General features: G+C 52.6%; 6 protein-coding genes across 6 annotated transcripts; 4 read left to right on the top strand and 2 right to left on the bottom strand.

The window, feature by feature from the left end:
• Nucleotides 1-94: 94 nt before the first annotated feature.
• On the bottom strand, nucleotides 95-1,160 carry J4E79_006193 (uncharacterized protein; the record flags this gene model as incomplete). The annotated part of the gene is made up of 2 exons (XM_049355065.1): nucleotides 95-546; nucleotides 647-1,160. 2 exons carry the CDS (start codon nucleotides 1,158-1,160, stop codon nucleotides 95-97), a joined length of 966 nt encoding a protein of 321 aa, XP_049210461.1.
• A 1,115-nt stretch (nucleotides 1,161-2,275) lies between these two features.
• Nucleotides 2,276-3,070, top strand: J4E79_006192 (uncharacterized protein; the record flags this gene model as incomplete). Its single annotated transcript, XM_049355064.1, has 1 exon — nucleotides 2,276-3,070. The coding sequence occupies one exon, from the start codon at nucleotides 2,276-2,278 to the stop codon at nucleotides 3,068-3,070; it is 795 nt and encodes a 264-aa protein (XP_049210460.1).
• Nucleotides 3,071-4,342: 1,272 nt separating this feature from the next.
• J4E79_006191 (uncharacterized protein) lies at nucleotides 4,343-4,972 on the top strand (the record flags this gene model as incomplete). Its single annotated transcript, XM_049355063.1, has 1 exon — nucleotides 4,343-4,972. The coding sequence occupies one exon, from the start codon at nucleotides 4,343-4,345 to the stop codon at nucleotides 4,970-4,972; it is 630 nt and encodes a 209-aa protein (XP_049210459.1).
• A 178-nt stretch (nucleotides 4,973-5,150) lies between these two features.
• Nucleotides 5,151-6,693, bottom strand: J4E79_006190 (uncharacterized protein; the record flags this gene model as incomplete). The annotated part of the gene is made up of 4 exons (XM_049355062.1): nucleotides 5,151-5,386; nucleotides 5,438-6,383; nucleotides 6,440-6,622; nucleotides 6,673-6,693. 4 exons carry the CDS (start codon nucleotides 6,691-6,693, stop codon nucleotides 5,151-5,153), a joined length of 1,386 nt encoding a protein of 461 aa, XP_049210458.1.
• A 4,425-nt stretch (nucleotides 6,694-11,118) lies between these two features.
• Nucleotides 11,119-12,339, top strand: J4E79_006189 (uncharacterized protein; the record flags this gene model as incomplete). The annotated part of the gene is made up of 3 exons (XM_049355061.1): nucleotides 11,119-11,253; nucleotides 11,429-11,678; nucleotides 11,735-12,339. 3 exons carry the CDS (start codon nucleotides 11,119-11,121, stop codon nucleotides 12,337-12,339), a joined length of 990 nt encoding a protein of 329 aa, XP_049210457.1.
• A 91-nt stretch (nucleotides 12,340-12,430) lies between these two features.
• J4E79_006188 (uncharacterized protein) lies at nucleotides 12,431-13,234 on the top strand (the record flags this gene model as incomplete). Its single annotated transcript, XM_049355060.1, has 2 exons — nucleotides 12,431-12,488; nucleotides 12,702-13,234. The coding sequence occupies 2 exons, from the start codon at nucleotides 12,431-12,433 to the stop codon at nucleotides 13,232-13,234; spliced, it is 591 nt and encodes a 196-aa protein (XP_049210456.1).
• Nucleotides 13,235-13,335: the final 101 nt, after the last annotated feature.

Raw genomic sequence — 13,335 nt, 5'->3', positions numbered from 1 at the left:
CTTCCACCATTCACGTATGTATTGTACTATAGAAAGGCCGCCGAAGCCACCGCAAATATGCATGAAATCCTCCAATCACATCAACCAGAACTACTTAATCGAACCTGTGAGGCATCTCCGGAGTACCGTTCCCACCATACATAGCTTCCTGCTCAGCCTGCTCCTTGGCCTGGAGATACTGCCACCTTACACGAGCGGCCTTGAGCTCTGCCTCAGCAACTTCCAACTCAGCCTGCATCTTTTGGACAGCAAGAGGCTGACCAGATGTATCCACGGTGTCCACAGTCTCGACAGGGTACATGCGCGCATCTTGAGGACCTGGGGAGACGGAGAAGGCGGGAGTCCGATGGGTAAGGAGGGACTGGGTACCGGGAGAGCTGGTATAGTCTTCGTCGTCTTCGGTCACGATGGTTCTAGCGCGGCGAGTAGCGATTCCGCGACCACTGGGAGTGGTGCTGGTGCGAACAGAGCGCTCACGCTTCTTGGCCCGCTTGTCGTGACGCTCGAAGCCACCATCCTCGGCACGGCGGAGACGATTAGGAGCACCTACTCAATGTCAATAACATGATTCGACGTTCGAAGTTTCAAAGTCGTCGCTGATGTATCTGTTGAACGACTTTTAGGTATGATAGAGGGGTTGACTTACGTTTGCGGCGCTTCTCTAGAACGCGTGCTTCGTAGATCTCGTGGTTACCACGACGCCTCTTAGCGCCCTTGGGTTGATCTGGCTCGACAAGCTCTTCAAAGTAGGAGTCATCGGAAGATTCTTCAGAGGACTCCGGGATGACGACCTGGTTTTTGCGCTCTGGGTGCTCGTACTCATCCTTGATGTCTCTGATATCGGCCAGACGAGCCCAGGGATGCTTGGGCTCATGAAGAGCGACCTTGGCACGCAGATCAGCTTGGAACCGAGCTAGGTCTCCATTCGTGAGACGAGAAATAGACATCAGATCTTTGAGGAACTGTACACCCCAGTTGCGAGGGTCATTCTCGGTCTCGTCCTTGATATGGTCGCGGCGCTCGCAATCCCAGGCGCGCATACGAATGTCCTCGGGGATGATGTCCAGGCTGTCGGCGAGACCAAAGGAAGCTGCCAGGGCGGGCAGAAGACAATTCACCAGGTCCTTGGTGTCATCGTTGAGGGTTTCGAATCGGCCCATGGTGATAGCTGGTCCGTATGGACAGTGGACTTGAAGAGCTTGAGCTTGATGAACAAACTGCTGCCGGAGCGTTGAGGCAGTTATCTGAGCCGTAGATATTAGCAAGAGGTTTTGCGTCAAGTCTAGATTGGAAGGCTGGAGCAAGAGGATCGCCTCAGCAGATCAAAGTCGCGTCGCACTGAAGGACGAGGTGTCTGCGCCGAACAAATCGCACGAACTTACCTTGAGTCGGCGCGAAGAATCGCTTTGATCGCGCCAAATACTACTGAAGTTGTAGCGGCGAGTAGGTGGTAGAGGATCAGTGTTGGAAATCAGATATCGCTACCTATATATGATTGCATGCGCTAGCAGTAACGGCCCGTTGCCTGCTGCGAATCTTGCGTCTTAGCAAGGTCGTCCAATGACAAGTAAGTGGGGTATATATCCCGAGATGTGGTCTCGTGCGCCTGCTGTGACGTGTTCGTAGAACTGAGAAGTGAAAGATTTGAGACACCACCGGGTTCCCTCGGTGCTGTCGGTAAGGAAGGTAGACAGCCAAGTTGCTGCTTTTTTGAAAAGTGATCATGTAAATATAAGAGAGAGCAAAGCAATATATACGAAGAGAACGGTGGTGATGAGTTATATACCCGAGCAACAATTGGTTCAAGAAACGTAGTGAGAGAAATGACAGCCTTGACCGTATCGGAAGTTCTTGCTTGATCGCCTGGGTAATACCGATACGTCCTCAGAAACAAATTTCATGTGTTTGCTTGATAAAACTTCTTGTCTGGACAGGAGGGATGCGCATCGTATCTTTCAAGAAAAGTACGTGCACAAACGACGCAGGAATTGTTCATGATCTTGGAAGAAAACGTTGTAAACAAATGACGAGATTCAGCCGTGGTGATCAGAACAATTAAATCTATAAGACAACTGCTAGTGGACGCAAAATCGATGGAATCTTGATTTTCGAAGATGATGTTTCGTGGAAGCAGCGCTGACAAGCTTCGCGACATCCTTTGGCATCCGCGCTAAAGTCGCGCTTCCGCATGCGCCTTCCCTGCACGTTACCAACCTCCCGTCCCTTCTCCAACTTGGACCACACAACATCCAGTGCAACAAGCGCATGAAAAGAGATGGCCATGAAAAGGGAGCGCTCACCATCTCCAAAACCCGTAACAGAAATATATCTCTCGTCGGCAATACAAGAGCAGACATCAACGTTCAAAGCCGCGTTCTCTCCTAACCTATCCGCCAAAGCCTTGCAAACACTCCCCGAATTCCGGACTGCCACCCACAAAATCGCAGCATGGAGGAAACCATCACGGCAAAAGTCTTTGATGCCAGAATCCCGCACTTTGTATGATCTTGGCCACGATGATGACGGCGAAAAGTGGGCCGGAGGACGACTCAGCAATGTACTACGAGACACGCAGACCGAGGGCGTTGTAGTAGTTGCGCGCTGGTACGGCGGGCAAAATATCGGTCCCATACGTTTCACGCATATTGAAAACAGCGCCAAGGAAGCGATTTGGAAGTGGAAAGTCGCTGATACGGAGATCAAGAAAGAGCAGGCTACCAAGAAGCAAAGAGTCGATGAAGAAGCTAAGCGGGAAGAGCTGGTTAAGAACCTACAGGAAAGGGATTACAACATCTTTGCGCTGAGGAAGTTGTTGAGTCAGAAAAAGGCGCAGTTGCAGGATGAGGAGCCTGCGCCACCGACGCCGCAGAAGATGCAGGATTATGGGAAGATGACTATGGATGCGCTGACGAGGGTGGACAAAGCAAGGGATGCTACGATTGCGTTCATTTTGAAGCAAATCGATAAGATCGATGAGGAGCTTAAGCTTGTGGAAGCGTTGGAGGACGGCACGCAGGCGGCGGAAGAGGAGGGCAAGGCTGGAGAGGAAAAGCCTTCGACGCCAAAGTGATGCGATGGCCATTATGGTCATTGGATACCACAGAGCTCTCCATATGATTGTCGATTGGACGTCGGCTTATGTACCCCCTATCAGCGCCAGTATGGAAGAAGCATTCGGGGTTACCAGGAGAGTCCCATGCAGCTCTCTAGACATCGTCTCTGGAACCGACAACACCTTCCAACGCGGTATCCACTAGGATGGATCTCTAGTCCACTTCCTAACGCCATCAACAATATGGGGAGAATCTAAACGCAATGCGGGTTTCGTCTCTACTAGAGAGGGTTTCCAGGAAATGGCTACAGGACCTACGTTTGTGGGCTGGTCGATGCGGTCATACCCAAAGAGACTGGAGCAGCAGGAACACCAGTCAAATAGAGACTCCGTGTAGGTATTTACTACTCCACCACATACACGTTTCCCTCTCTCATATAGTACATGTCTTTAAATGCACGTCACGCATACTGTACATTCAATATACACAAGCGCCCTTGTCTGTTCCCATCTCCGAGCCAGAGACCCTCGAGTCCAACCCATATTCGCCCGTTTGACAGACAAACACTATCTCTCCTCTAATGACTGATATTCCACCTCCCCTTCTTCAACCTCCGCATAATCATCTTCCGCCCCTTCTTCGTCCTAATCCTGCTCAAAAACCCATGTCTCCTCTTGCGCACCAGATGGCTCGGGTTGTACGTATCACGCGGACCGCACCGAATCTGCATGCTGCCCAGACCAGGATGTGACGAGATTTTGGAGGCGAGGTCCAGCGTCTCGGAGCTTGAGGGGACCAGAGAGGTGGTGCCCGCGGGCGGGAGGGCGTTTGTGCGGGGCAGCATGGGGCGTCGGGGGGTGAGGAGGGATATTTGGCGGGTGGACGAGGGTGTGGATAGTCTGGAGGATGGGTTAGAGGGGTGGAGAAGGGGCTCGGAGGGAGGGTAGGTACGAGTGTGGTGGTGCTATGCGTGGTCGGAGGAGTGTGGATGCGCTGGTTGAAGGGCGCGCGACGACCCGTAGGCACCGGAAGGCGTTCATGATGTGTATGTCGACCGCAATTGCGTCTTCTTCGCCCGTTGTATCGTCTTCGTGGCGGCGTGGTCCCGATTTGTCGATGCGAGCGTGCAGTCTGGCATGCCCGTCGCGAAGTCCGCAGAGCTAACACTTTCCTTGTCGTCCGTGCGCAAAAAGTTGACCGTCGTCCCAAAATCCTAACCAACAACTCCACCACTTCCACGATAGCAACTACCCACCCAACCCTCTATTTCGCGCCCAAACACTGCCAAAATGATGCTCGAAGCACCTCCTCCCCGCCGCCACATCTCCAGCGCGCCCATCTCTCTCGACGCTGCGTCGGCCATCCTCGAAAAGTACCTCTCGAACTCGGAAACGTACCCACATCTCCATCCCGATGCGACTATCACACCAGAAGGCGTCGCATTCAATGCGCAAGGCGGCGCTATGGGCAACCCAATCATGCACCACTTGCGCCGTGTAGCAGCGGGTATGCGCGGCGAGTACCAAGAACCAGAACGAGCGCTAGACGAGGAAGACGACCAACGAAACGCAACCACGGACGTCACTGTCACTACTGGTCGCAAGGGCGGCCTCAAGAAGTCCAGCCAGTTTGCAGCGGTCGCCGAGGGAGAATGGCAGGACCTGGCTGAGTACCAGGCCGAGCAGGGAGATATTGAAATTGGAGAGATTGGCGACAGGACGAATGTTGTGCAGGAGGGTGGTGAAGAGCCTCAGGTACAGTCTACCAAGGGCAAAGACAAGAAGCGGACGAATGCGCAGGTGGAGGAGCAGGAGCCCGCGGATGGCGCCATAGACAAGGAAGCCAGGAAGAGGGCGAAGAAAGAACGAGACCAGCAAAGGAAGAAGGAAAAGGCTGCAAAGGGCAAGTCAAAAGAGTAAAGGTGTCAGATCTCACGATTTGCAAAAGATACATGGTGGGAACGACTTTGACGGACGCCTCGGCCATTGCATTTGGGCTGTATTCTACGAACTTTTCGTCGCACTTGCGACCCTGCGCGGTCAAGTTCCCATGACCTTTTATACCCGATATTGTACAAAATCCGATCGAGATCCACGCCTAGAGTTCCCGATCCGCTGCCTTGATAGGCTTCTCCTCGTCCGCCGCCTTGTCCTCCGACACCTTCTTGTCGCCAGTCCAGTTCATAGCCTTGAGGCGCTCCGTCAGGATGGGGTGGGAGTGATGGAAGCTGGAGTAGAACCAGTCGGCGTCCATGCTTGACAGGTTCTGGATCTGGAGCTTGATCAATGAGGCACCGAGTTCGCGCGCATATCCGAGCTTGACGGCGAAGGCATCTGGGTGTTGTTAGCATGGGCTGAGACATGGATTGGGACCAGGATGCATACCGGCTTCGTACTCCATGCTGCGAGTCCAGATGTTGAGGAGGAGCTTGATGATGGAGTCCGTGGGCGACAGGATCTCGTTGAAGAGCATGAAGCCAACAATTGTCGGCTGCTCCCTGTGGAAACCAAAGTCGGCGTACAGCGAGCGGTTATCGATGAAGACAGAGAACAGGGCGAACATGTAGAATAGATGCGCCTGGCTAATGAAAAGAAGTCGCGAAGTGTGGTTCATCTTCCAGTGTCCCAGTTCGTGTGCCAGGACAGCCTCAACTTCCTTCTCCGTGCTCTTCTCCAGCAGTGTGTCGTAGATGACAATCTTCTTCTTGCCGATCCAGGGTAGTCCAGTGAAGTATGCGTTGCTGTGGGCGCTGCGCTTGCTGCCGTCGATGACCTGTAGTTCCGAGAGCGGGAAGTTGAGCTTAGACGCAAGCGCCTCGACAGACTCCTTGAGCTTGCCGGGCTTGAGCGGCTCCAGCTTGTTGAACATGGGCACAATGAGGATCGGGTAGATGGTCATGCCAGTGATCTGGATAACCAGCATGAACATCCACAGGTAGTAGAAGAAACCCTGGCCTGTCTTCTTGATGATGGCCAAGAAGGCGCTTCCAATGGGAATACCGAAGGCAATAGCGAGAGCCTGGCCCTTGATCATGTCCGTGAGCCAGAGCTTCACCGTCATCTTGTTGAAGCCAAACTTCTCCTCGAGCACGAAGCTGTGGTAGTAGGAAAAGCCGAGGCCGGTGATCAGATCGATCCACCCCAACATGTACATGAACAAGAGCGACTGGGGAATTTCACCAGAGAAGCGGACGGGCGCATAGCGAGCGACGACGGTGCCGGCGGCGGCCCAGACGAGCGGGTATACATTGAAGTAGAGGACGGCGAGGGATTTGACCTGGTTGAAGAGAGCGGAGAAGAAGCTGAACTTGGCTTTGGCGCGGCCATATTCCTGTCTTCAAGTCAGCGCTGGTAAGCATGGCGGGGTTGCTACAATTGTGCGCGTACCTGGGATTTATCGAAGGTCTCCCTTTCAATTTCCTTATCGAGAGCCTTGGGGACGGTGGTGCGTTGGAGGACACGGTACTGGCGGAAGAGAAGCCAGTTCTCCAGGGCGAACTCTGCGAGCGAGAAGCCGACAACGAGGCGCTTCCATGGAAAGAGCGGCCGGTCGAGCCAGCGGCCCAGGCGCTGCATCATGTTAGTCATGGCAGCCTCTTTTTATTTGTGTGCGCACTAACCTGGAGGATTGCCTGGATCATGGCGGTGGTGGTGAATGTTGGTTGCAGGCAGACGCGCGAGGACAGATCAATGTTCAATGTTCCGCGTCAGCACTCCAGGGCTAGCGCCAGGCAAGGTTCAGCCACAGTACGTCACAGGGCTAGGTATTGTTCTTCCCTTTCAACCTATCTTTCTCTGCGCGCCCTCTCCCAGACCGAATGTATACCCCTTCTAGTCTTTCTTTCCATGATTTCGTGCCACGACGACACGCTATATCACTTGGTGACAGTCAGGACGGATGCACCCCAAGATGATACGCCTTCACGCGCACGCGTTTGCTCGACACGTTACTCTACAAGAAAATGCCACCTTAGCTCTGGCCTTGCTGTTTACGCCAGCAGGACCAAAATAACATGTGTGAACTGCGCTCGCTCAACGGGTCTGAACAGAGGAATGGATTCTACATCTATGACTTCAGTCATTCATCACTGTCAGGGAGACTGCAGAAGTAGACGTTCGAGGTGAGCCCCAACGCGCTTGCCTTCGCAGCTGCGCGGTGAAAGGAAGGCGCAAGGCGTGACTGAACGTAATTTCGTTACACTCTGAGCGAGCACCCAAACAAGCAACTGAACGACTAGACCTTCACTGCAACCAAATCCAGTCTCGTCCCCGTAGCGACACTAAACCCACGCGCGACTACCACGGTTCCGAACATAGTTCGGTATGAAGCGTCAGAGCAGCATCTTCCGCGCCAAGCGACTGTCGAAAGCCTTTACATCGACACTGACTAGCGTCTTCGAAAAGGCCGATTCGAGAAAAGGCACCACGACAACAGCGCATCATCTCCTCTCGCCGATAGCCGAACGACACTCAAAGGACAGCTCTAGGCCAGGAAGCGTACAGGAAGATTTCGACTCCGCGATCCCTGCGGAAGCACCCACCGAGTATTACATAATACAGGAGAACAAGTATCCTGCTCTGCGGGCCTTGCGGAGCGATGCAGAGATCGGGGACGGAATATGGAGATGCTGTCACTGTCGTCATGAGAACGTCGTTACGCACTACAAAGGCGCATTTCCTTTCAAACATCTGGTATGCAGTCGCTGCAACGAGATACTGTGTTCTCAGTGTCACTCATCCGAGATCCTATCACCTCTACCGTACGGTATGATTCAAGCACCACGGCCACGCCTCGATCGCGAAGTTCGTTATTTCCACATTTGCACTACCTGCGGACTGAGTCATCGCGCCGAGATGGAAGGTACGACCCTGGACTTTTACGGTGTCAAGTGTGCGGCTTGCGGGAGCACTTCATATGGTGACTGGCCACGCTACCATATCGGTAACAACGAGCCGTATAGAAGGGATCCGGATGCCAGTTTCGTCAAACTCATCGATGCAAGAGCCGATGATGCGACAAGGCTTACTTTTCGGTGGATCATTGCGAACGAGGATGCGCCATCATCGGGACTGAGTTGCAGGAATCCAGGATGATGTTCACGACTGGCTGGATATCATTGGAGGAGGCGATAATCCCATCACGTCAATGGCTGCCTTCGTGAGCTTTGATCTGAACCATTGCCATACGCATAAGACAGCGATACGTTGAGAGACATGCAAGTGATGTTTACTTTATCTACTGATACTGTCTCAAGTAAGTCGTCTTACTATCACCATCTCATATCTCATCGTGTACTTATAGAGAGTACTGATCCATCACATTTCCCGGTACTTCGTTATATATGTCAAATCCATCGTCTATATACTTACAGTGATGCGCAGCCGACCATAGTGATGATAGAGTGTAACAGCAGCACAACTATTTCTTTGTTGCATTGTTTCTTCCATGGCCGGGCATGCAGCCTACCAACAACCCGAATATTTACTCGCTTTCACAACAGCCCAAGATACAATGGGATTGAACCATTTCACAACGATTTCCATGCGGAGACTCTCATTAGAGAGAGTCGCAAAGGCTGTCAAAGCCGTCAACCCTTTCAGGCTTTCGAAGCGAAGCCCACATAGACATCTCAACAAGGATGTCCACTTCCAATACGACCGTACCGCAGACGGTGTCTGGGCCCCTAGCTGTGGCCACGACATGAAACTATACCATTTCGCAGGACCACATCCCTTCAAGTATGTTAAATGTCATTGCGAACGCATACTGTGTCCCGATGATCGTACCTCAGAGATCTTGACTCCGATACCTTCACTGGAGTTGGAGGTTTACGAGGAGCGTTTTGAAGGCCAGAGGAGGTCAAAGGAGAGCAGATACTGCCAATTATGTCGAGCATGCGGTCTCACACATCGTGCTAAAATCAGCAAAGGTCGCATTGAGTTTCCAACAATGCCATGCGTTTGCGGCCAGAGCTCTAGCGAAGAGCCAATGTACTTCTACATTGGCGATAACGCTGCGTATCAGAACGATGCCGATGCTGTCACGGTAGATGTCCGCCTCACGCAAAGACTAGAAGCATCCCAACGGTGTAAGAGTAAAAGGATTCCTCTCGCCGATTGGGTCCCTTCCTCTCCTGGCGAGATCGAGAAGTTTCGTCTAGTACTCGATAAGGGAAGACCAGCTCACGTCCAAGACGTTTCAAAGCCGGAGACCAAGCGTGATAAACGCCCCAAGCGACGAGCAGGTGGATATACAGCTTACGTGTTGAAGTCAGACCCAGGTTGGGATGTTCGCGCCGATGTCTCGTGGTTTCCAGATTGAGCTGACGGGGCGCATGATGCTAGATTCGTGCATCCGTTTTCTCGTCCACAGTCATCCTGCTATCGAGCAGCGTCTACTAATATACTCGTCGCTCACGTCTTCTCGATATTTAATGTTTGCAAGATATAAGACGGAAGCTATAGCTCTACACTGCGCGCCGGCCAGCATATCTAATATTCGTATATACACAGCTCCCTTATACATTGTCCACACAGACCTCAGAGTCAGGCGATACCCAATGCATGACTGCATCCCAAAAAGATCACTAGACACTGTGAAACACATGGCAAACAACGTCTATTGAAGGCTCGACGGAATCTATATAACCTCATCCGCCACTCCCATCCAGACCTCACAAAAGAGTCTAGAAATATCAAGCAGTAGGAACAGAAGGAAGAAAGATGACGAACCGCGAGCGATCCAGATCGTTGGGTGAAGGCGCATTCAAGATAGTGCGCAAACAACGGGGTTGGACAGGCAGTATATACCATGACGTTGTCCCGAAGTCGCCTGATAAACCCTACGAGCCTGTAGCCGGCTGGCGAAGACACAAGGAAGATGGCGTGTGGCTATGTTGTAAGGGCCACGCTGATAACGAAAACCTTGTAACACATCGTCAAGGCGCGTTCCCGTTCAATCGTCTGGAATGCACAAGGTGCGATCACATCTTCTGCCCGGAATGTTCCAGCTCGGCGGTCCTTACACGAGTTCAATCATCAGATCTGGTAGCGTTTCAAGAGCCCTCTTCAGCGACTGGTCGATTGGTCCCATATTGTCGACTATGCTGCGCGTGCGGGAGGACCCAGCGGGGTGTCGTGAAGAAGGGTCGTCTCGAATCTGCTATTTCTTGTCCGTGCGGTAAGGCTATCGTGTACGACGACGAACGCATAGACTTCTTCATCGGCTCGAATGAGAAGTATCAAGAAGATAAGGAAGGTGTCACTGTACAGTTGAGAATCGATCATCGCCTTGGCGCTCACCAACGTGTGAAAAGGGAACGGCGTGTAGAGTTTGATGAGAAGACTTCGCGGGGCCCTGTCCAGCCGCCAAAAGTCGCCGTCTCCAAAGAGACCCGCAAGGCACCTGATCAAGCGATGGACGCAGGCCCGCGTCAATCCACGAGAAAGGATGTACCAAAAAGGTCTCGTGGGGGACCTCAACTGACGGTGAATACCAAAGAGTGGCATGAACATCAGCCATGGCCTGAGAATACGAGGTTCAAACAACTCCCGGAGGGTGGGTTTGTTCTGGACGCAGATTTTGAGCACTCTGGTTTATCGCCATCAAGTATTGCCTGTAATTCGGAGACGTCTTTACTGCGGTAAGATGACTGGTATATCCTGCGCCCCAATTCTCATATATCCCTATCACCGTCAAGCATTCGCTGCGATTCGGATTACTCAGTAGAGCACTACAACGGCTTGTACATCTGGCGCCCTGGTTCGTCAGCCTAGTGTCTCTTTCGGCGAAATGCTTACTATTCGGGCTTGAGACAGTACTTATGTCAGACCTGTCTCTCTTCCTCTTGAAATCTAATGCAATTGATCTGATCTTCTTGAACCTCCGAGTGCTAGTTGTGAACTCGTAGTTCGTTTGTTGAGTTATTCGATAATGAAGTGTCGTCATATTTCTCGTTGTTTGTAGTCAGAGATTTCCGTCGCCATGGTGAAGGCAGAGGCAACAACAAGGCAAAGTCGCGCTGTAACCACCACCTCAGCTAACACTACCAACCGCACAGAAACCAATGCCCATGTCTAAGATACCGCGACAATTGTTGCTGCCCGGAGGCAAGCGAGTGATCGACGAACGATATGCCGAACATCGACACCGCTTGATTGGTATGCTGAGAGATTACCTGAGCGTTTTGAGAGCGAGCCCGGTATCCTCACCCGGGTTCCGTATTCATCGCGCCTCCCGCATTCTCCAGGGTTAGTTAGCCGTCACGAATAGCTCTTAAGATATCTTGCTAACTTATTACTAGTATGTAGCTCCCTTGCTATGCTTTGCCAACGCGGTGCTGAGACATCTTACTATTCGTGCTAACAGCTTAATAGCAGATCTTCTACGCCTACCGCGAAGTTACATGGAGCCGGTTCTGCGCCAAAATCTCCCTTCCAACATTCTATGACGGCCTCACCATCATCACAGACGACCCAAAGAAGCTCGGACGGAAAAACGGCTGGTTTGCAGACTTCCCTCAGCAGTACTTCGTTGGCAATCCTGAGGCCAAGAGCAAGGTGCTGGTGATTTCGCCGTGTTACGACATTGGCGTTCTGAAGAAGCTCATTGAGCAGCTGTTCGCAGGTAAGACCCAGGGATCACCTAGATCAGACGGCGAATGTTAACCAGTAGACAACCAGGCCTCGATGTAGACATCGACGAAGTCAAAGTCCGCCTCAAGACGCCCAAAGAAAAATCCATCACAGCCACGGACGAGCCTTTCGATTTCGAAAACCCAAACCCTACTGTGTACATCCACTGGTGCATGCGCGTCACCCACAGACCCACGGGAAAACAGACGTCGCTCGATATCTCCGGCGTACAGTACGGAATGATTCAGGGCGACATGCCTTGGCAGCCACACACCGACATCTTCGTCGACGAGGTCCAGGCCATCAAACCGCTGGGTACACTTGCAAAGTACGCAGATGAAGTGTCACAAACCAAGGGTACGGAAGGATTGCGATTCGAAGTTGCGGCCAGTGCAATGAAGGCGTGGCACGAGACTGTCGATGCGGCGATGGAGCGCAAAGGGCTGGCATGGGCGGATGTACTAGGCAAGGAGGAAGAAGCCTTCCAGCGACATACGAAGAAGATCTTGAGCGTGGGCACAAAGGCTATGCAGAAGTATGCTGCGGAGACGAAGCTGACGAAGAAGAGGCTTAAGGCGGAGAGGTATGAGCAGAGGCATGAAGATTGGTTGATGGGAGAGCTCAAGGAGCTGGAGAGGCTGTATTTGGAATAGAGTAGTGAGTGCGCTTCTGAGCTCTGTGGGTTGACGTGACCTCGGGAGAAGAGAAGTTGGGGTTGCACGAGCCCAGGGATCATATCGCAACATGCCAGTAGATGGTGGCAATGCGACTGATAGCTCGACCAAAGTTCATGACTACTGCGGTTAGCAAACAAATACTATCCCTCTTTATAATGTCTGTGTGTTGAAAGCGTTCCAGGTCCAGAAAAAGGGAAACTGTGTTCAGACGCACAATCACATGTTGTGCATGACTCGGGCGTGTGACGTACGGTTCCGGACCGGCTGCGCCACACTCCGGGTGGCAAACCACCCTCCCCTTAAGACATACCTCTCGTCTCCACACTCACCACCTCCAGCACTCAAACCATACACCTACAGACACATACACGTAAACCTCCAGACCGCAAACATGGACGAAGACCTCATCGCATTCGGCATCGTAATGCTGCTCTTCCTCTCCTTCCCCTTCCTCACGGTCCTCAGCATCACCGGCTGCGTCGCCTACTCGCGCACCAAGACCTGGGACAAGGCGCGCAACCAGCGTGCAGTCAGCCTCGAGTCCTCCAACGGAGAAACCAACCGCTTAGTCTCTGACAAGGCCGACGAAGAATCCGACTTCTACGACACCGACGACGAGGAGGAGCACACCAAGGCCAAGGCGGAAGAGGAGGCCGACAAGTACCTTACCTTCAACCAGAAGTTCCGCAAGGAGTTCAAGAAGGTCTGGTCGGGCAAGGGCAAGGGCGACATCCTGAAGCAGAAGGAGCGCGAGGAGCGCAGGAAGCTGGCCAAGGCGGTGGCAAGGGAGATGGACCGCAGGGAGAGGAGGAAGGCGAGGGCTGCTGCCAAGGCACAGTCTGAGGACTTGCCGGCATACACCAAGGCGTAGTAGAAGTACGTCGGTCCGATCTTATCACGGAGCAGCAACAAGTGCTGTGATGCGATAATGGAGACGGACACCTTTCTCTCTTGGCCCTTAAATTGATACCC

Source organism: Alternaria viburni (genome assembly GCF_023758015.1).
Source record: "Alternaria viburni strain BMP 2772 chromosome Unknown scaffold_12, whole genome shotgun sequence".
NCBI classification, from domain to species: Eukaryota; Fungi; Ascomycota; class Dothideomycetes; order Pleosporales; family Pleosporaceae; genus Alternaria; species Alternaria viburni.
This window is presented reverse-complemented; position numbering and strand designations above follow the sequence as displayed.